Source organism: Ostrinia nubilalis, chromosome Z (assembly GCF_963855985.1).
Source record: "Ostrinia nubilalis chromosome Z, ilOstNubi1.1, whole genome shotgun sequence".
In the NCBI taxonomy this organism is placed as follows: Eukaryota; Metazoa; Arthropoda; class Insecta; order Lepidoptera; family Crambidae; genus Ostrinia; species Ostrinia nubilalis.
Window position 1 is genome coordinate 1,425,393 of NC_087119.1, and position 23,256 is coordinate 1,448,648.

General features: G+C 37.5%; 1 protein-coding gene across 1 annotated transcript in view; it reads left to right on the forward strand.

Annotated features, from left to right (window-relative positions):
* Positions 1-23,256, forward strand: part of LOC135086825 (ecdysone-induced protein 78C) — a 72,609-nt gene that overhangs the window by 26,139 nt on the left and 23,214 nt on the right. The window contains exon 2 of the mRNA XM_063981628.1: positions 22,255-22,373. Within this exon, the coding sequence (XP_063837698.1) occupies positions 22,255-22,373 (119 nt within the window). The remainder of the gene's footprint in view (positions 1-22,254; positions 22,374-23,256) is intronic.

Here is a 23,256-nt window from a genome sequence, read left to right on the forward strand (position 1 = left end):
CTACATTTCCTCTAAGGCCCAGAACAGACGGTGAATCGCAACTGCAACGAAACTGCAACTTTCTGATGATTCTTATGTATGAAACTGAAACTGAAAGTTTCAAACTGGTCGCGTCATGTGTGGTCTCTCAACGGACGCTATGGCAGAAACTTAGATGCAACTCAAAAGTAACTAGCAGTTGCTGCAGTTTCGTTGCAGTTGCGTTTCACCGTCTGTTCTGGGCCTAAGTCCCAAAAGTAGTAGTAGTAGTAGCATTAAACTTTTTCATGAACTCTCGGCACTAATGACATTTTGCCGTCATGAAGTCAGTCTGACAGTGGAACCGGAAAGTCAAGCAAGCCCGTGTGAAAATATCTTATTTCATTTGTTATTGTTCAATCTATACTAATATTATAAAGCTGAAGAGTTTATTTGTTTGTTTACTTGAACGCGCTAATCTCCGGAACTACTGGTCCGATTTGAAAAATTATTTCAGTGTTAGATAGCCCATTTATTGAGGAAGGCTATAGGCTATACAACATCACGCTACGATCAATAGGAGCAGAGCAATAATGAAAAATGTTGCGAAAACGGGTTTTCACGCGTACGAAGTCGCCGGCACAGCTAGTACTTAATATAAAATGCTGCATTATGTGAAACATATAAATAATGAAACAGATACGAGTATCTTCAAATAAATATCGTTCCCAATGTGACCAGTCCACAAAACCGACAGCTCAAATCACTCATGCAGGCAATTATCGGTCTATTAAATTTTCCACGAAAGCTTCTAGAAAGAAAAGTTCAACCACCTAACAACATTATTGAGCTTTTGCGTCTGATTTGAATTCTTTGAACTGAGCTTTCAGATGAGCAAGGCTTTAAAGATCTTTGACTTGTTATAGTGTAAATCTGTTTTGACGCAAGTTAATAAGTTCAGTTGCTTATAACCGCTTCCATCACTAAAACTTTTCCATCATCTAACTTTAAGCTTAGGCGCAGACCATCGATTTTTCGTCGGCCGATAGTTCAGTCGGGCAGTTGATCAGTATGGGCATGAAAATTGATTAGGTACCTTTAAACTGGTCAAATTCTCATGTAAAATTTTCTTTCAATTAGAAATAAAGTGTACCTACTTACATAATTTAATAATTTGTCGCAAATACTAAACAAAAGTAGCAGATGAGCTGGTACTCACGTCACTCAATTTTCTACTCTTGGATTGGTAGTTAGCGATTTAATCCATCCTCAATAATTTTTCATTCTTCAGTATACAAAGTTACAAATAGATTTTTCTTTTGTGACGGCTTGGAATCTAACTCAGAACCTTCGGATTTGAACAGAGCTTTGCAATTTTACTCTGCATTTATATATTAATTAATTTGAATTTAAGTTTTTATACTATTCTCAACGGAAAATGATTCCTTAGAAGTTCAAGTACTTATTTATTTTGGTTGATGTAACATAAGTATTTTTATGAGCTAGGTAATGGTTTATTTCTAAAGGTAATATTATATGGTGGTATATTATATGAATGACGGATAGAATCAGTACCACTTTAAAATTATACACATTTTCGTATACATTTCCACATTATGTTTACATTTTCGTACGTATATTACGAAAAGATTTTTCACGGTCGGCCGTTTGGTGTAGTGGCTCTAAAACGGACTACTATGCCGAGAGTTTAGTCCCGGGTTCGATTCCCGGCCGGGCAGAATTGAAATGATGAACTTTAATTTCTGTAACGGGTCTGGGTGGTGTTAGAATAAATGGAACGCAACCATTTTATATTGTGTATGTTGGCAATACGGAAATCCGTTTAGTTTTTTCATGTTGACACTATTGTTTCTGCCATTTTGAACTCTGTGATTTGTGTGCGCTCTAAACCGAATAGAAAGTTATATTCCTCAATATTTCTTTTATTTACCACAAAAGCTACAATTCCTTCATGGTAGCACGGACGGAAACCCAACTTGTCACACATGAAGATATTTGGCTCTGTTGCTATGGTCTATGTTCCAAAAGAAAAACGCCAAAAGTGGGACAAGAAATCATCAAGGATGATACTAGTTGGCTATTGTGAAAACTCGAAGGGTTACCGATTGTTTGACCCTGAAACAAAGAAAATAGTAAAAAGTAGAGATGTCACTTTTATAGAAAATGTGAATACACATGCAAATCTCCCTGTTGATTGTGATACAGTGGAAAGTGAGAGCAGCAAAGACAGTTCTGATCCCGAAATACTCACTCCAGAGCCCAATGACTCGGATGTCCATGAAGACTCAAGTGAGTATGAAACTGATGTTGGAGATTCTGATGAAACTTACCATCCACCGTGTTCAGTGAGACGGCAGCAGGATGTTAACAGCAACATCACAGTAAGATCATTGCGGTCTCAGAGGCAAAGGAATGAAGAGAGTGACAAAAATAGTTATTTGTGTTTGTACACTGACTCATCTGATCCACAGACTGTTGAAGAGGCTCTGTCATCACCTCAAGCCACAGAATGGAAGAAGGCGATGGATAAAGAATACAATTCTTTAATGAAAAATGAAACCTGGAGTTTGACAGACCTTCCACCGGGGAAAAAGGCTCTACCCTACAAGTGGGTATTCAAAACGAAAACCGACCAGAGTGGAAATATCATCAGTTACAAGGCTTGTAATAAAAGGCTATGCTCAGAGAAATGGATTAGACTATGAAGAAACATACTCACCAGTTGTCAGGTACACCACTATCCGCTACTTATTTGCATTGGCAGCTAAATATAATCTGAAAATAGATCAAATGGATGCTGTTTCAGCCTTTTTGCAAGGAGAGATAGATAAAACTATCTATATGGAACAACCAGAACAGTATAAACAGGGATCTCAGGTATGCATTCTACATAAATCAATATATGGGCTAAAACAGGCCAGTAGGCTTTGGAATGTCAAACTTAACAAAGTCCTACATGAGTTGGGAATGCAACAATCGAAAACAGATCCATGTGTTTATTTCAATATAGAACAGAACACATTTATAGCTGTCTGGGTTGATGATCTAATTTTATTTACTGCTCAAGAGTCTACAAAGATGTTATTTAAGGAAAAATTAAAAGAACACTTGGAAATGAAAGATCTAGGCCCAACTAGCCAGTGCTTGGGCATGCACATCACTAGGTGTGGAAGTAGGGTTTCTGCTCGAGCTTTCTCGAACTCGAGAAAACTCGAGAAATTTGGCTTCATTCGAGACGAGAAAAAAATTACCGGAGCTCGAGAATTCTCGAGTTTCGATTTTGAAGCTTTAATATTCTTGAAAGCCTATTTTCTTAGACAAAAGTAATTTTTTTAAATTATTTAATAGGTTTACATTACTTGCAAATAAAATCAGTTAAAAAAGGAAAGACTGGGCTAGTCTAAAAGCAATGAATCTCAATCGAAACTAATAATGTTCACCTACGAGTATGCTATATTTATTAGGTTTGTTTAACTGACTGATTTAAAGATTGAAAAATATGTTAACTGTCTGTTAGGTTAGGTACTCGTAAATACGTTTATTCAAGTCGTTATCTCTAAGGAATTAAAAAATTTATTAAAAAGTTTTTTTTGTTTATAAATGTATTATCGTAATTTTGCTATTAATTTGGACTCGTGTTCTTTGGAAAACAAGTGATTCAATTGTAGCTCCACATTTTTATTGTTATTTATCCTTAAATTACACGCGACTTTATGACTTTTGTTCCTTTCATTAATTACTAAGTAATGATTATTAGTTAATATTAATTATGAAAGAAGATTTTATTTTTTCTTTCTTTCCTTACCCAAATAAGTGGTACTAAATTGTAATATTGATTGTTGTGCAACAAAAGTAGGTATACTAGATTAAAAAATCCTGTTTTTTATTCAATTTCAGCCGATTTCAACAGTTTTAATAAAAAGACTCGAGACCCGAGAAAACTCGAGACTTTGGCCTCGAGAATTCCCGAAACTCGAGAAAAAAAATAGGTCGAGAAATCAGAAACCCTATGTGGAAGTGATGTTGTATTGGATCAGGAGAAATATATTAAAGAAACATTAGCAAGATTCAGAATGTCGGACTGCAAACCTGTGAAAACACCTATTGACGTTGGTATGAAATTTAATGAAAATGAAGAACAAGAAGCATTGTTAAACTGTCCATATCAACAAGCTATTGGTTCATTGCTTTATCTGGCTCAGGTTACCCGGCCTGATATATCATTTGTAGTTAACACACTGAGCAGATTCAACAAAAATCCCAAGGCTACGCATTGGACTGCAGTGAAGAGAATATTTCGATATCTACAGGGCACCAAAGATTTGAAATTGATTTACACCAAAGATGGTAATGAGAAAATCACAGGATATTGTGATGCAGGTTGGGCAGGAGATGTGTGCGACCGAAAATCGTGCACAGGTTACATTTTTATGTTACAGGGTGGCGCCATCTCTTGGCGGTCACATAAACAGCAGACTGTTGCCTTGTCGACAGCCGAGGCCGAGTACATGTCGATGTCCTCCGCGACGCAGGAAGCGTTGTGGCTGCAGCAGCTGCACGGCGAGCTCGGCCAGCCGCCGCACGGCCTGCTCATCATCTTCAGTGACAACCAGAGTGCGATCAAGTTATCTATGAATGACTGTTACTTACCTAGGTCTAAGCATATAGACATTTTCTGAAGGATCATGTTAATAATTTAAATGTTAAATTTTGTTATGTTAAAGGTGAAGACATGATTGCTGATAATTTAACTAAGGGTACTACTGCTGATAAGCATTTGTATTGTGTAACTAAAATAGGATTACGTTCCAGGGGAGGGTGTTAGAATAAATGGAACGCAACCATTTTATATTGTGTATGTTGGCAATACGGAAATCCGTTTAGTTTTTTCATGTTGACACTATTGTTTCTGCCATTTTGAACTCTGTGATTTGTGTGCGCTCTAAACCGAATAGAAAGTTATATTCCTCAATATTTCTTTTATTTACCACAAAAGCTACAATTCCTTCAGGTGGTACTATCCTACTAATATTATAAATGCGAAAGTTTGGATGTCTGGATGTTTGTTACTCTTTCACGCAAAAACTACTGGACTGATTTTGATGAAACTTTACAGTATTATTGTTTATAACCCAGATTAACCTAAAGCCGCGGGCAAAAGCTAGTGTATAATATGTATGTATTTAAAAATACTTAGGTATGTAGTATATCCGTTAAGCTAGCACCCATAACACAAGCATATTAATTGCTTACTTTGGGGCTAGATAGCGCTATGTGAAATTGTCCAAAGATATAATGTATTTACATTGTTATTCTTATCGACCTTCCTCTTCGTACTTAGTAAAGAAAAGTCTGTCACTGATTAGTAAGCTTCGAGCTTCATTCATCCTATTAATTAAAAGCATTATTTGTTGCTCATTCAAGTAACTTTTATTATGGAATTAACATCATTGTTGTAATAAAAACGTTTCCCGCACGATCATTATTTGTTGAAGTATCTCATACTTCCAATCACTCTTAGGGAGAAGATTTCTGTAACATTAAAAATGGCACTCATAAAAAAAATAGTTTACCTTATTCGATGTTGTTTCCGATAAATAAAATAATTGCAGCCCAATTACACCTTCTAAATCAATAACATAGCTATTACATAATTACGTCCATGCTCGAAGCGCACAAAAAGGCCGCGCTCGGTGCACGTGCACTCACAACATTCGCCTTTCCTTTACATAGGAACTTAGGCTTCCATACACCGAGCGCTCCCTACACCACCTCCATTTCCCATAGAAGTGAGCCCTCGATGGAAATGCAAGGAGGAGGTATATTATATTCTAGAGAGAGAAACAGATACCGCGCTGCAGATAAGCGTGAAAGAGAGGTCTTAACGGTTAGTGAAGGTTCAACGCTCGACTCGCGCGCAGTTTGTTGAACTACAATCATAGCTTCGGAAAATCGTTAGGGTTGACCACGAAACTTTTTTCACAAAAATCATTATAAAATTGTAAAAGAGAATTGGTCGCTTGTATGTTCCTTTTTTATGGCTATTTCTTGTTAGAAAGCGCTTGTTACTCAAGCCATAGCACGTGATAGTAATTATCGTGTACGATATCATACCATGCGATAAGTCTCGAACAATTGCATTTTTTATTAAGAATAGTCGGTAACCATTTAAACCACTGACCAATTTATTGATGGTTGTCAGTTTATTGTTTTCATAAAAAGTTAAAGCATATTTTCATCAATGAAACCTCATCTTATCTATCTGTCTTTATTCATAAAATTTGTGAGTAATTTTTATACTCATTTAATCAAGTAGTTTTTCTTACGGTGGTTAATAATACCACCAAGATGTAATCATCCTAAAGAAAATTAATGGAGGGGATGTTCAAACTTAACAGTACCAGTGCAGTATAGAACTTTTGATTGTTATGTTAGTGACAAAATTAAGAGGCAAACGCTGAAGCATGGTCAATTGATGACAGTTTCTCAGTGGCCACATTAAAACGGATGATATGTTACACACATTTATCTTTAAACAGTAGCTTAATGGTTCTATAAAAAGTTTAATGGTAATTAATGCGGAAGCTTCCGCCAACAAAGCTTTACGCGACTTCGCGCGTCGTTTAATTTGTAAAGAAAAAAAGATCAGGAAAAGTAAACGATTGGCTTGAGAGTAAGATCGTAAACATTAAAATTCCCAGGGTTCTAACAACATTTAAAATACGTATGTCGTATTTTCATTATTAATGTTTTATTTAATTTTCTGCAAACTTTGGTTTGTTTGGTTTGTCTAATGGAAAGTCTATAAGCCGATAGGTGAATTATATCAATTTAAGTACTAATAAATAGACTTTTAACTATATCTGAGAATATTAGAGTAGTTCACTTTGAGTGTTGATGAATTAGATAGCGGGTACTAAGTAACTTGATTGTGTCAATAAGCGCTATTTGTTTCATTCTAAGTGATGCAATTACAATACATATTTTTATTGAATTGAATTAGGTACCTATTGTTCTTTACATAATATTATGTAGGTAGGTACCTACTTACTACGGGTCACAGTTCTGGCTACCCATTTCCACTCATGTCATCTTGATGTGAGCGAGAGAAAAAACTTAAACGGATAGCTGGAACTGGCCCAATGTACACACGGCCACAGTGTTAACTATCCATTTCCGTTTTTGCTCTCGCTCTCATCAAATGGTAACTCTTTGCGATAGAACGAGACGACATGACAGACAATGGATAGTTAACACTGTTGCCGATAGTACATTAATGCGAGTGGATATTATGTTGACAGATATACAATGTTATTACATGACAAGTGACAGTTATAACAGTGCCAGCCCTGCGCCCAATATCTCGCGTGTCCCCCTCTAGCGGAGGGATTAGAGCAGGACGCGCTCTCGCAGAAGAAAGCGAATTGCGCAACTCTATGGCCGCCGCATTGCCTGCTCGGCGCCCGCGCATTATGCTTGTGCCTTTGATTTTTTGACAAACATTAGTTTAATGTATGGTATAAAATTCACCACCACAGTCAACGGGTATGAACCAGCGTTCTGCGTCTGCGTTCCTCGGATTTTGAGTAGGCTAGTCCGACACCTGCACCTTTGGGCAATTTTGGCTTCAAGTTTTAAATTTTTTTTGGGAAAAGTATGATATTGCATATTTGCATGCACATTTAGACCATAATAAATCTAAATCCAAGGTCAGGTGTGTAATTTCAAAAATAGACTAGATACCTACTGAAAATATTCTTAAAATTTAAAATTAATTTTGATACTCAGCATCATTCTCAAGAGAATGTATCTACAGCGAAATCATCAATAAAAGAAACTATCAATCCGTTTTCAGCTATTGCGTAAAAACACAACTACAAATAACAGGCTTCAGTTCCGAGAATATCGAAAACCAATAGTAAAACTCCAAAATAGGAGTAAATATTAGTGTAGGTTAATAGGTTAACGAATTCTGCCACAACGTAATTTACTCGCGGTTAACACCAACATATCCTGTTAAATTTCAGTGATTGAGTTTTCGGAACCCGCTGCCCGTTTACCGCATCAAAATCGTCAGCCTGTAACCCTAACCCGATTATCGGAAAATATGCAATAACCCACATCCTACCGCCACCACCTCCCATGTTTGTAGTATGTATGCTACGTATCGACGGCACTTCAAGGCTAACAACGGAACTTTATGTAGTTGAAATAAGAGCGATTTTGCAGCAAAAATATAAGCTTGATATGCTGTTGACTGTTAATTAAGGGGTGATTGGGGATTGCTTATACGTATACTTAGATTACCAACCAGTTTTAGTAGAACACTAGGTCATAGTAAAAAGGCGGTAAGACATTGACTTCTCGATTAATACACGAAAAGAAGCGCCTTTTAATACATATAATTATAATAGAATCAATAACATGCAGAGGAACTCTTTTCTAATAATAAGTGTAAATGTAAGACGTTTAACAATATTGTTAATACTATTGAGTTACCCATAGAACACCTAGTAAATATTATAAAATTTTAGATTATTCCTAATAGTATTGCTTGAAACAGCCTAATTTGGTGTTACGTAGAAGTTGCGTCCACATTCAATCCAAAAACACGTTTCTGTGAACTCAAAATTGAGGTGCCAATATGAAGGTGTTTTACTGTTCTCTTTTGCTATGGTCCTAGGCTAATTCTTGTGTTCTAGAAACACAGGCCGTCCTGGAAGTCTGACCTAATTCTATCAATATTCATTCCAGTCGGGCTAGGATGCGCGTCGTGATATACTTTATCGACGCTGAAATCGATATAATGGCGTGACAACCGCTTATCGCGGCGCGCATCCTAGGCCTGGGAACGTGTTGCGAAACAAATTAAGACCCGCATTTATACTACCACAGTCTAAACACATAAAATAAATCCTGAGGACCTTATTTTCTGCGATTTCTTTACACTAAAGTAATTCTGACGAAAGTAGACTATTTGTGATTTCAACTGTAATTATCCCATTGCTTAGGAAGGTGAAAGTTTGTAAAAAATGTATTACATAATCACCAACATAGCCACTCAAATGCAAAATGTAACGTTGTCATAGCATTGGTTAAATAGTCCAAAGAGTCAACAAAATCAAACTTAAAAATGATTTTCCTTTGCACAGAACCCAGACACCCTTCAGGTAATTTAAACAATCCTGTCTTTGCTTTGCTCTTGACATCCGACTAAATGTAAACAAATGAAGGCTGATATAGATGTAGTCTACGTCAAAGCGTTAATTAATTAATTAAAGTCTCAAGTAGCCGCGGCTTGTTTGACTCGAGGTAGTGACGATCCAGGAGGCATTCGGATTTGCATGTTGAATGCACGAACTGTATCTCATCGAAACAGTTAATGAGAAATAGGTATCACTTTTAAAAAATCTAACTTCATATAATCGACCCATATGTACTTCTGCTTTAGATGACATTTCTCGTACCTACTCTTATTTAATTCTTATTTTGAAAAGTTTAGATTCAAATTGATAAAATTAAAATCTAAAATATTTTATTCAATTTACGGCCGAATACTGAAACACTACTCAAATCTGTCACTCAGCTGACGGGCTCCTAAATTTAAGTATCCTTCAATTTTAAATGGTATTCTCAAACGCTACTCAACGGATTTGAAGCCGTGATCAGCTAAGCAGCTCTCAAATGTTTACATAATGGCAACATTTACCAAAAAAAGTATGTTTTCATTTACACAAATGATAACTTTACGTCTTTTATCCATTACACGCAGCATCGTTTGGTTATGTATTGTCTTTTATGGAAATATACTCAATCAACTTAACATAGAACAGTTTATTTTTAGTTTCTATTATATATAAATCTTGTTTTATCATATAAAAAAATTAATGCTTGCATTTTTATTTAATTAAAAAAATAATTTTAAATGTGATACTTTTTATTGTTGAAATCTATTAAGTGGCGATCGTGGACCGAAACGTAACCACAATTGACATTTATCATTGTTGACTGACAGAGCATCAAATTGACTAATCAACAACTCTTGGAAATGCTGCTATGCGATGTCCCCTTAATCCTCAGAAATAGGCATGTTTATGTAAAGCGATTTCATAGCAGCTATTTTGGTTGTTACTTTGTGCACTATACGATGCACAGTTGGCTGTTAGATGTGGAAGATATCACCTAGTACACGTTCATAACTTCCCGTTGCGTAGAACAGTAGGGTTATAATAAGTATTTGGTCCACTGGTTGTATGGCATTTGGTGAGGGGTTTCAAAGAGCTTCCAAATTATGAATCCAGAAACAACACCGTTTCTTTAGAGACGCGGAACCTCGCTCGGAATTGCATGTCATTATAATAATATTTTTCAATAGCGTTCAGCCTTATTGCGTTCCTGCGATTAGATCTAGGTATTTCCTCGAGGCTCGAAAGAAATGATAACGATGACACACATTATTTACCACTATTTAGGTCGATTTAGGTATAAGAATAGGATTTAAGATACCGCGCAAGCACTCTCAAATTTAACAGCTGCTGAAGACGATTTGACAGTTGTTTGAGTAATGCTTAGCGTTGAATGGCGTTTCAGTATGCGAAAATTCATTTAAGTGGCGTTTGAGTGCAACTCAATTTGAGAGGTGCTTAAAAATTGAGAACTGCTCAGATATTGTTTTGAGTATGCGAAATGTAAGTTTAGGAGCTGCTTAACTATTTGAGAAGCCGTCAAATATTTAAATGGCGTTTCAGTATTCGGCCGTTTAGACCACTAGTGGCACTTGTGAACATCAAAATACGGTAAATAAAAATAAAGGTAGCCCTTATGGGGCACTTTACATGTCTCCTTATCTTTTGGGCCCTACCAGCGCTTCGAGAAAAACATATGGCAAGATAATAATTTGGTCAAATTGAATTGGATCAAAACTGCAGCACTCAATTGATTTGTAACTTAATTTCCATTTCTAAAATTAGAAAAGCTAATGTCAAGAAGTCTGTTTAATTGTTGCTTTACTTTAGGAACCCAACACGATATCTTCCTCAGACTAGCTTTGAAACCAGCTTCCATGAAGCGAAGTGAAACCACAGCTATGTTGGCCCTTCGCCGATGGCTGGGACCAGTTTAGGGCGCATTAGAACAATGTTAGGATCGTGCGTCAAACCGGCACAATGCAATTTATGACAGTATTCACCGGAGGGCCCGTCTCACTCGGCGTCGTAATGTTACACTCATGAAAAAGAGTGATTGGTGTGAGTTGACGCTACAGTCATAGAATTATAGCCTAGAAACCTTGCGCTTGCAAAAAAAGTGAACAGGCTCAGTGATTTCATATATTATAGTCAAACCTCGAAGCTCGGGTGCTCCTAGGGTTGACTAGTCAATCCTCAGGTCTGACTTGAAGACTTCGCCAAAGTCCAAACATTTCGGCCTTTGACTAAAGAATGTAAGTCAAACCTAAGAGAAACTAATTTGGTCAGTCAAACGTCAGTTTGGTCAGTAATAAAATCGGGGTTTGATTAGTCAAACTTCAAAAGACTATAAACTAAACTATATTTCATTCTGATTCATTCTTCACGCAGAAGTCCCGGGTTCGATTCCCAGTGGGGGCAGATTTTTCTGTTCGGTTTGATTGGTGGTAGGGCTGGTTCTAAGTCCGCCTGGCAAAATATGATTTTTGCCTCACTTTACTCATTTTAGACGAAGCGCTTGTGTATAATTTGTAGGCGTTAGTAAATCTGAGGCTATGACAGTCTGTATTCCAAAAAATAAATAAATTCTTACCACTGCCGGCGTCCCGGTGTGATAGGGCTGACTCGGCACTCGACTTTCTTCGTCGAGGTAAATGGCAAAGTTGAAGGGTCGCCTGAGCGCCGCCAGGGGGCAGCGCGAGCGACACGATCCCACAACTTGACCACTTTCCAATATAATTTCTAGTTGAGAACTAAACATATTTCATTTACTGCACTGTAACTGTTGTTATAACATTAGGGTAAACCAGCTTGTGACCATAGAGATATAGAGAGAAGCCAACTAATGCGCTGAGTTCGAAACTCAGTGTCGCATTAGAAATTGACACACACAAGTAATCAAAATATGTGCTCATTATTCACTGCGGTATAACTCAAATCTTTAGTACTACCCAAGCAATGTAAACTGTTTACATTATAACGTCGGTGGTGTCATCATTGCTTTCACGAGCAATGTTCTGTTTTTGGGAATATTGCTGCAACACCGGCCCCGCCCCTTTGTCACATCTCCCTTCAGTTTTTCTGATCTGTGCTTGTGACACTTGGCTTACACAGTCGAAAGCTTAGCTACGATAGTTGGTTTATTATGGGTGTGTAATGTATGATATAACTACATATCATATAATACTTAGAGGATATAACATCAAATTATATAAGATCATTTAATATAATAATTATTTACTATAATAAACGAATAATATAATTTTAAAACGAATAATTTTAGGACAAATAACTAACAACTGATATAAAATGGTTTGATATAATGAATATTTTCTATAAAACTTACAATGTATACTATTTAAAACAAATAACATTCAAATCATATAAAAATAAAATGTCGAACAATGAAATGAGATAAAATTCTTTTCCTATAAAACTTAAATCATATAACAATAATAATTTTATATAAAGTTCAATTGTTTTAATAAGCATTGCATGCAGCAAACAAGCAAGCAAACAAGCAAGCTAGCACACGAGCAAACAAGCAAGCGAACAAGGAAGCAAGCTAGCAAGCAAGCTAGCATGCAGGCAAGCAAGCAGGCAAGCAAGCTAGCAAGCAAGCTAGCAAGCAAGCAAGCAAGCTAGCAAGCAAGCAAGCAGGCAAGCAAGCAGGCAAGCAAGCAAGCAGGCAAGCAAGCAAGCAAGCAGGCATGCAGCATGCAAATTTGACTAAAAACTTGAGACTTCTGTCACGGCTCCGGCACTGCGGGGCTCTGGCGGTCCCTCGCGTGCTAATCGTCGCAGATGGCTTTCGCTCGACACCGCGTCTTCGGCTTGCTGGCCGGCTTCGCCGGCCAGCCTCAGCCGCGGCGCCTCGCTTCCAGCCACCTGCTCCTCAGCCCGCGGGCCGCCTCGCCCCTCCGTGCCTACGCGCTTTTAAATTACACTCTAGGGGTAGGGCAGACAAGACTACGTGGAGTCGGTTTTACGGCGATTCGTTTTTGTCACTAAAGTCATTTATAAGTCAAGCTAAAGAAGAACATACTAAAAGTTATATCTATCAGAAATTATATCAATTAAAGAGTACTTATACCAAATAGTCGTTATAACAAATAATATTTATTTTATGTAATGGTTATATGAAATATTATTTATATTAAACAAAATTACATCAAATGAGTCTTAGATTAAGTAAGGTTTATATCAAATGTCTTTATGCGTTTTGATTGGTATCTGAAATGACATTATTAGAAATGATTTATTATATGAAGTAAACATTATATGTTAAAAAATTATATCAAGTGTTATTATAACATACGTTTATTATACAATATGAACGTTATTGAAATGAATTTATATCACATAAACTTATATAAACTGTCACGCACCCGTTTATTATGACGTCTAGCTACCTTGGTAGTTATTGTATCGTAACTCAAACTCGAATACTGCTAGGGACATAAATGATTGCATGAACATTTATTTTCCTATCTAAACATTAGTTAATAATATGTATGAGTATATATTTATTTATCCGTTATCGAATAAAACGATATAATGTTATGTTCTGAAAAATCTATTTCGCTCAAATGTTGACTAGAACAACTAGACAGTGACATATGCCAATGTGTTAACAACAATACAGAACATCTTTTCACTGTGGGCACATATTTTATAACCATGCCTCTGCGAATATTTTATTTAAGAAAATGTTCGTCCGTCAAAGAAGTTTTAAATAGATTTTGCTTCTTTAAATATTATGTAACTTAAATGTACTTGAGATAAGATAACGAATAACGCCTAGTTCACTACAAATTTGTATCAGCAATAAAACTAAATTCGAAGTAATTGCGAGGCGAATCTCTTTAACTATTTCCAGATTAAATGGAAGGTCTAAATACAGTGAAGGCTTCCACGCTTTGCGCTGGTTCTGTTTTCAAAAGGATCTACTTAGACTTTAGTAAATTACTAGCGGCCGCCAGCGACTTCGTACGCGTGGATCCCATTTTACCCCCTTAGGGGTAGAGTTTAGTAAAATCCTTTCTTAGCGGATGCCTACGTCATAACATCTACCTGCATGCCAAATTTCAGCCCGATTTGTCCAGTGGTTTGGACTGTGCGTTGAAGATCACTATGTCAGTCAGTCAGTCAGTCTTGGATGGCTTAAACATGGAGTGCAGGTGCGGTTTGGTTCCCCAGTCGATGAAGCACCTGATGTCGTGCCCTGAGTGCCCAAGCAACTGCACTCAGGAGGATTTGATGAGTGCTGCTGACAACGCCACTCTTGTGGCAGAGTTTTGGGCTGACACTGTGTAGGTTTGTTGTCGACACGAAAAGAAGAAAAGTCAGTCAGTCAGCCAGTCACCTTTGAGTTATATATATTTAGATTATTACCTAACATTATTATTTTGGTTAGCCAGCATGGTTAATATGAAAAGGATGGATATACAGTAAACGTTTCAAACAACCCACTGCAACAAAACTTTGTTTCCGTCGATTGTCCCATCAAATAAATGCACAGCTAATGCTTCTAGGTGTATGTAATTGGGTTAATGGGGTCCGGCGGGAAGACGTTCCTCGGAGCTCGTGACTGCGTATTAATTACTCCTTACAGCACCTGCACTATCTTACGGACCCTCGGGAACTGTATGCAATGCCGTTTTACCTTTGTATTGTGGTCTATGTCATACTCGAAATGATCTGTATGCAATGTTTTCCTTTTTATTGTGGTCTATGTCATACTCCATACCTTTTTTCATCGGTCACACCGATCACCTAGTTCAAAGATTGCACTTTAGTAACTACATAGATGATGTAACATGTATGTAACATATTTTACAGGCGCTCTTAAATAATACTGATTTAATCTCGTAGTGTATTTGTAACTTGTATTTGTATATAAATAGTCATAAAGGACTAAAAAGATAATTTTGCTCAGTACCTGTAGTCTAGTCTAGTCTAGTAGGTACTAGAAAAGAAACGAAAAGCTAGACACGAGCTTTAAAGAACCTTAAAGCTCACGCGGTTAGATATTACAATGACGATTGTTTTCTTTAACGCGTTGATGTCTTTTTCATGAATACAAAAGAGTTAATCATTAATTTTTTTGACCGCATTGTTTTTGAAGATTTTAAAAGTAACTTTTAATTTCAAATAAATTTTTTATCTATTAGTTAACCTAGTAAATAAGCCTTATAGTTAGTCCAAAGAATTTTCATTAATTTGAGGTTCAATTGGGGAAAAAATATATTTATGAAGTAAAGCAATTAATTTATTTTACACAAACTTAAATCCTTATTTATTTAAAAATAATCATAGCATAATAAATTAAGTTGCTTTGCTTGTTCTTTAACAAAAATATCCACAGGGAAAAGACGTTCCTAATAACCGTGTGACCCAGATAACTGACAGCTTTTATTTCTATTCTCCAATCTGTATAATTGGATTTGGAATATTTAAAGCTTATTTGAGACTGAACTAGATTTTAGAATAGCCTCAGGTCAGCAAGAGGCTATCTTCCAATATACTGATGTCTACGAAAATAATTTTATGAAGGCTGAACTATCGGAAATAAAATTGATGCCATGGACTTGTATTTTGAATAATGTATTTGAAAAATGTTTGTATGTGTTTTGAAAAAAACTTGGTTTGTTGTAATTTTTAGGATGAGGATGCTTTTAGGATGGCTCCAAAATCAACCTATCTAAATAAGACATCATGCAACATAAGAATTATTAGGTTACTCTGTTAACAAATGGTCACGAGATGTTGTGAGACCCTTATATTCTAGGATCTTTTAAGGTTGCACTTATTCTTCTTCTTCTAGTTCATTGCCAAATCAAAAATTTACAAGCAAAGCCTTGACCCTTTCAATTGCAATACAGTTGCCTCTTTTGTTCTTTCAAGAGATTCTTTTGAAAAGAGTCCGTAGATCATCATCATTTCAGCCACAGGACGTCCACTGCTGAACATATGCCTCCCCCAATGATTTCCACAATGGCCGGTTGGTGGCGGCCTGCATCCAGCGCCTTCCCGCTACCTTTATGAGGTCGTCGGTCCATCTTGTGGGTGGACGTTCTACGCTGCGCTTTCCGGTACGTGGCCACCACTCCAGAACCTTGCTGGCCCATCGGCAGACAATTCTGCGTACTTTATGCCCTGCCCATTGCCACTTCAGCTTACTAATAGTTTAGGCTATATCAGCGACTTTAGTTTGTTTGTAGATGGTCACAAGGAAAAGTTGAACAAATATCTTATTGAGCCCAAGTATGGCTGAGTTTCAAACAAAGTATGGAAATGTATCCAAGTTGATGTAGTCCTTGCATTTTGACGGATTCGTTCGTATCAGTTGTACTAATTTCCAGCTAATTTTTTTTTTAGTTTGGTACCTTAATACCTGTCTATAACACTAAAACCACAGAATAATAATAAGTACTACGTACAGAAGTTTTACTTCGCGAAGGTATTTAATAAAATGTATGCTCAATGTCATTAACAATATGGTGTAATTTAGCCTGTCTCAAGAGTCAAGCGCCATTTTGTTGACAAACGTCAGTGATCGGCACTGCGCCGAAGCTATAGGGCTGACTTCGGTAAAATGATGTGACGTGAGGTGCCAAACTGCGGAAAATGGCGGAGGAAATACATGATTTAGCCATTGAGTTGAGCCTGACAGCTGTCCGTCAAATTCCCGCCCCGCACCCCGCACTGCACATATTTTGTTCGCGATGTCTGTTCTATACGTAGTAATATTACTTCAATGGATTTAGCATGAATTATCATGAATAATATTAACTACTTATTTACCTCTCAGTGTCTTGAGGCAACTTAAAAAAGTTCATTATGTGTTTTTATTATTATTTAGGCAGTTAAATACTGCACAGTATTTAGTACACCATTTTCTTTATTTTCTTCCATCATACTCAAGAATACGCGTGCGTGAGTCAATGTTCGCTCGTATGTGAGGCCTTGTCGAATAGTATCCTGTAGGTGGGCCATCGTGCGTGTTTTGTTTTCGATGTAAACTCGCGGAGATGAACAGGCCTGCTAAAACGTACAAACAGAACCCGAGTTTGTAATGGCAATAGAGGTTGTATAACTAGTGAACTGACTAGATTGGCATTTGCGGTTTTCCCAGTTAAGCCAGCTTAGTTTCTGTAGCTTGTTTCGAAGCGCCACCTGTCGGTTGTAGCGGGAAACAAAGGAGGGCGCCATTGTTCGAGCCATTGTGCTCCGTTGATATTGGGATTATAGGAACAAAGTTCATGGAAATATGTTTTATTAAAGTTTCAACAACTAAATTCGTGATGTGTTTCTCAGCAGCAACTTACAGCTTTTCCCTTGGGCTTGCATTTGGGTTAATTATTGAGGTTGGTAACACAGAGACTTGAGATAATTGCACTATAGTTCGTTCGCGTTAAGAACGCAGTGAGTCATCAGTGCAAGTGTAGGGTAAAGGTGTATTCACAGAGGTGTTAAAATTCAAACTATTTTTTTTAAAGATTAAGTTTAATTAATTTATAAAAATGGAAAAAATGGAAAACACTTAAAAGCAAGATGGTGCAACTCAACCGAAGAAAAGGTGTTGTTTAAGAGCGCTTTCACGTTCAGGCGATTTAGCAGCGCGACAAACGTGCGACAGACGCGCTGCCGAAAATTTCATACTATGTGGCAGCGGATGTATGCCTTCACATTATAAAAACGCCGCTGTATTAGTCATCCGACCATAAAATTGAACATCGATGTATGAACATAAATATAAATTAATTATTGTAATAATATCACGGCTTTAAAATAGTATTAATATTCAACATTTTTGTTTACCTAAGGAGATCCGTAAAAGAACTAAGGTCGCTGATATAGCCCAACGGATTAGCTAGCTGAAGTGGCAATGGGCAAGGCATATAATACGCAGAACTGACGGCAGATGGGGCAGCAAGGTTCTGGAATGGGGGCCACGTACCGGAAAGTGCAGCGTAGGACCGACAACCTCATAAAGGTAGCGGGAATGCCGCCACCAACCGGCCATTGTGGAAATCATTAGGGGAGGCCTATGTTCAACAGTGGACGTCCTATGGCTGAAATGATGATGATGGTTTACCTACGTATGAAGCTAATCGTGGCAAATCACATTTTAAGCAACCTTTGGTAGGTACTTAACATAAAATTTTTCATCGTTAAAAGAATTCTCTTTTTACTACCGACAAAAACAAAGTAGTTAATAAGACTAACAAGTGTGCTGAACAGTGCTTTAAAGTGATATTTCGTATGGAATGAACTAAGTTAAAGTTTAAAATGCGTTTAACATTTTATTAATGACTATGACTATTCGTAAGCGGGTAATAAAAATGTTTTATTCCGTGTGTTATGCAGACTAGAAACACAAAGGCTGTTTCAACACTTTACTTATACCCACACACTCTTAGTTCTTTCGCACCACAGCCCCTTTAGAGCCAGAGCACACGATTCGTCTCTTCCGTGCTGCTTGTATCGTTCGTTCGTTTCAGCCAAATGACGTCCACTGCTGGACAAAGGCCTCCCCCAAGGTTTTCCACAATGGACGGTCCTGCGCTGCCTGCATCCAGGCCGCTCGTATGCCCGCGGACATACGAGATATTTCTATTATAGGTATAAGACGACGTGACGCAGTAACACCGCAAAGCATTGTGCTTTTGCTTTGGCGCTTAGTACCTAAATATGAAAATAGCAACTTCATATTCATTATTCCTAATGAATGTAACGGCTCAGATGAAGCATAATGCTGCAGATTTAGACTAGACAATGCATCTGACGTCACTCGCATCGCGCGTGGGCAGGCCGCGATGACACCCCATTAGAGGGCACGTGTGTGTCATGTCAAACAACAATGCAGGGGTATTAGTAATATACGAATAAAGCAGAGAAGTAGTCCTAAAAGAAAGTGAAAATTGATATTATGTAGATACCTACACCTACCCTAGCTAGAAAACACACAGATTGCAACTGGAACTGCATGTGCTATTTGAACGGATGCTCAAAGCGGGATACGTCGCCTTGCCGTTTCAATGTCAGTTAATTGCCTTATATTTAACGATAACTTGAATAAATAATTAATTTAAAATCTAAATCTTACTTCATCTGCTAAACCTAAAAAAAAATAAAAAGCATAAATTTTAAATTACTTAAACCAACCATTATTATAAGTAGTAGTAGTAATAAATCTAACATGAAATTCTTACGTATAAGACTCGTATAAAATATTAATTTTAACTATACATATAAACTTATAAAATACACATTGTTATCTAAACTAATAAAATAAAAACTAAAGAAGTATTTGTAAATGCTTTAATTATTATACTCGCGGGCAAAAGCTAGTTTCATAATAAGCTCTTAGAACTGGATCGCAACAACGTCTAATACATAAATTGAAAAATAACAGGAACAGCAGTTCTATGTTTTACTATAGTAGGTAAATATTTTTTTTACAATAGTATCTTGTCCAGTTTTTTTTTCCAACAAGTCAACCACTGTTGAGAGCGATCACTGATAGTTAACTGAGAAAATAAATGAGATATACAGATAGATGTTCAATAAGCAAATAAGTTCAATAAATAAATATGTAAATAAACTGCATTTCATCGACATTTGGCTCAAAAATACACTCAGCGGCACAAATATCGGAGCACTTGGATTTGACTTTTCAATTCTACGCCTTCCGCGTTCACCCTGTATATCTTAAATACTGGGATAATGTTACGAATATTGTCATTTGACAGCCGCAGGGCGAGAGGCGCCGGCCAACGTGACCACCCCGTGTCCCTTCCCTATTGTTGATCAGACTCAATTAGAAGAGACGTCTGTTTTTGCTACCTGCCACTCCGTGATTGCCATTGAGAGCTCGTGTTATTTATCTTCTGCTTCCACCCTGTATAGATTAGAGAGTTGCCTAAGGCTGGGATGCACCATCTTACTTCAAAAATCTGTCAAACTCCATACAAAACACCGGTTATCGTTGTAGTTACGGTCAAAGTTAGGTGGTGCAACTCGGCCTTAGTCTCAGTGTTTGTATGCAGTTACTGGCGAAGGTGCAAGATGACATACCTACGGCTCATACACGAACTTTCTGCGACTAAAACTTTTAGCTCATTACTAATTTTTATTATTTTCCTTATTAAAAAGCTCTCAAATGTGTACACGCAGTTGATGACAGAAGTTTTTTAAAATTGAATTTTAAAATGTGTTATAACTGCTGCTATAACACTACATACCTACTACATCGCCCTACGTTTTATTAATTCTGTAAGCTATTGAGCCCGCTGTCACAAACAATGTTTTTTATTTTTTTATCTGTCTCATCCGTCAGCGGCATGTGACTGCTTTTGACAATATTAAAGTTGCCAGTATTAACGAGATATTTATTTTTTATTATAAAGTTCAAATGGCTAGAATGGCAAGAGAACAACGATTGAAACTATTTCTTTATAAACTTTTTCATTCTGCTCAAAAATTAAACCATAATATTAATAAACGAAACACTTCATAGTCTTAAGTTATTTATCTAGCTTCTTACTACAGCTTCAACTCGGATAGATTTCCTTTTGTTGGAGAAAAACTTTTTAGAAGCTCAAGTTCCTAGTTTTTCTTGGCAACCCTATAAATGCAACACAGAATACTGATAGCAACGCCGCACAATAAAAAATAACAAAAAACTTGTATTAAATTAATTGATTTAACCACATGCACCTCCTTGAGGGAAGCCTTTGTCCAGCAGTGGATGTCTTTTGGCTGAAACAAGCGAACGAACCACATGCATTGTAACGCATCACTTTTACAAAGTGCAGGGAACGAGCGAATCTAGCCATCAGGACAGAGTAGATAATGGGCAGCACTTACTGAACTGTTGGCATTTGTCAGTGGATCTTGTGCCTCATGACATAAGATCCAATGTGAATGTACACCTGAGCTTCACTCGGGATGCTGCGAGGGCTGCCACGCCACTCAGCCGGGACTCCAGGAGGCGTTTGCAAATAATTATATTGTTGCGTAATTGAATTATCAATTCTGTTGCCCGTAAACTTCAAATAGTTAAGTGCACAGTCTAGACGTTTAACAACGTTTAGGCTTAATTGGCCACTTCCATTCTCGATCGACGTTAATAAGCACTTTGCCTGTTAATTTGCCTATTTGTTTATGACAGCAGAAACACAAACGCACTTGTCTTATTAATAAAAAGTAACACCTAGGATGAACTCAGGATTAAAATGACAGTTCCATACTAAATGACAACTTAAGCCAGAGTTTGACTAGGGTGTGACTTTTATTAGTAAGGCCCCCAATGATCAAGTCTAAATGCGTGTATTTTAGCCACCCTGTATTTTTGATATCACAATTTAAATGTTGTTAGCAAATTGTTTATGTTAGGTTATATAAAAAAATATTTATAGGACAGGAAGCCAAACGAGCGAAACGGTGAATGAAAGAAAGATTTTTTTTATTTAGTCCAAAATCCTTATTAAGACTACAACATCTGTATACCTACTAGGTACTAAGCTTTATTTGCGAACTTTTTAATAATTGAATTATGTAAAATATTATAATTATGTGGGTTTATGAGAGGTCAGATGTCGTTTTTCATCATTACAGCTGGGAATAACCAGATTCAACAGTGGACTGTTGGGACTGGTAACTCCCAACGTGTCCTACCGTTCCCTTTTGTGCTGTTGCGTTTTGTTTATTTATAAAATTCAAAATCAAAAATATTTTATTTAATTTAGACCACTAGTGGCACTTATGAATGTCAAAATACAGTAAATAAAAAAGGGGCCCTAATGGGGCACTTTACATGTCTCCTTATGTTTTGGGCCCCACCAGCCACCATATTCTCTCTCACCCCGCCTGGTACTCCCCAGGGGTTACCTACCGATTGAAAGTGCACTCCCCCCCCCCCCCCCCGTATCATGACATACACCGCAGATTTGCCATGCAGACTTGCCAGTGTGTCAGACTTGTGTCACCCCCTGATGCTTGGCACCCGGGGCGGACCACCCCACCGCCCCTCCCCCCTTAAGCCGCCTGCATATTCTACCATTAATTAATGATTTGTTTCCAGAACAACAGTACGCGGCGGACAGCGCGAGCGGCGGGGCCAAAGCTGCGGCTCCCTGCAAGGTTTGCGGGGACAAAGCCTCCGGGTACCACTACGGGGTCACCTCCTGCGAGGGCTGCAAGGTAACAACCACACAGATGTAGAGATGCCAACTTCTTCTACTTTTCGTGTCGACAACAAACCTACACTTCGGTTTGTCATCGTGGTGCGGTAATTCGTTTCACGGCTTCTGCCGCTACTCACGGGGAGGGCCCGAGCAAAGTCGCTCTACGGGAAGGCTTACTGCATCCCCCCCAAGATGCCAACTAATGCGCTGAGTTCGAAACTCAGTGTCGCATTACAAATTCACACACACAAAGTAATCAAAATATATGCTCATTAACCACTGTTACAGTACTCAACGTTCGAATCTTTAGTACTACGCAAGCAATGTAAACTGTTTACATTGACGTCGCTGCTGTCATCATTGCTGTAACGAGCAATGTGTTCTGTTTTTGGGCATATTGCTGCAAAATGGGCCACGCCCCCTTTACTTTCTAAAAAAAATAATAAATAGTAGCTCACTTAGGGTCAAATGGGCGAACTTGTATTCTTAAAAATTACCTTACATAGACACCCACGAAGTTTGTCTGTCTGTATAGTTATACATTAAACTAACACCTGTAACTTATTATAACCATTAAATACATCTATATGTATGAATCACTCTATTCGCAAATGTACTGACAACCCTACGTCGAATCTGAACTCGCCAGAGTATTCGAGAAGTAACAACAGTAGCTGCAGTTAATATTACTGACACTAATCACTGTTAACATCTTGATCAACCGATCAGTAACTATTCGTTTATGTTTCATATCAAGAATATCATACATCTACAATTCTACATAGGTACTACTTATCATTCGTCGGTTAAAAACTGCCTCTGAAACAAGTAATCGATAAGGCTAGGTTATTCGATTAATTGCGATTCGTAGTTACAAGCATGCAACCGCAATTGAAAAT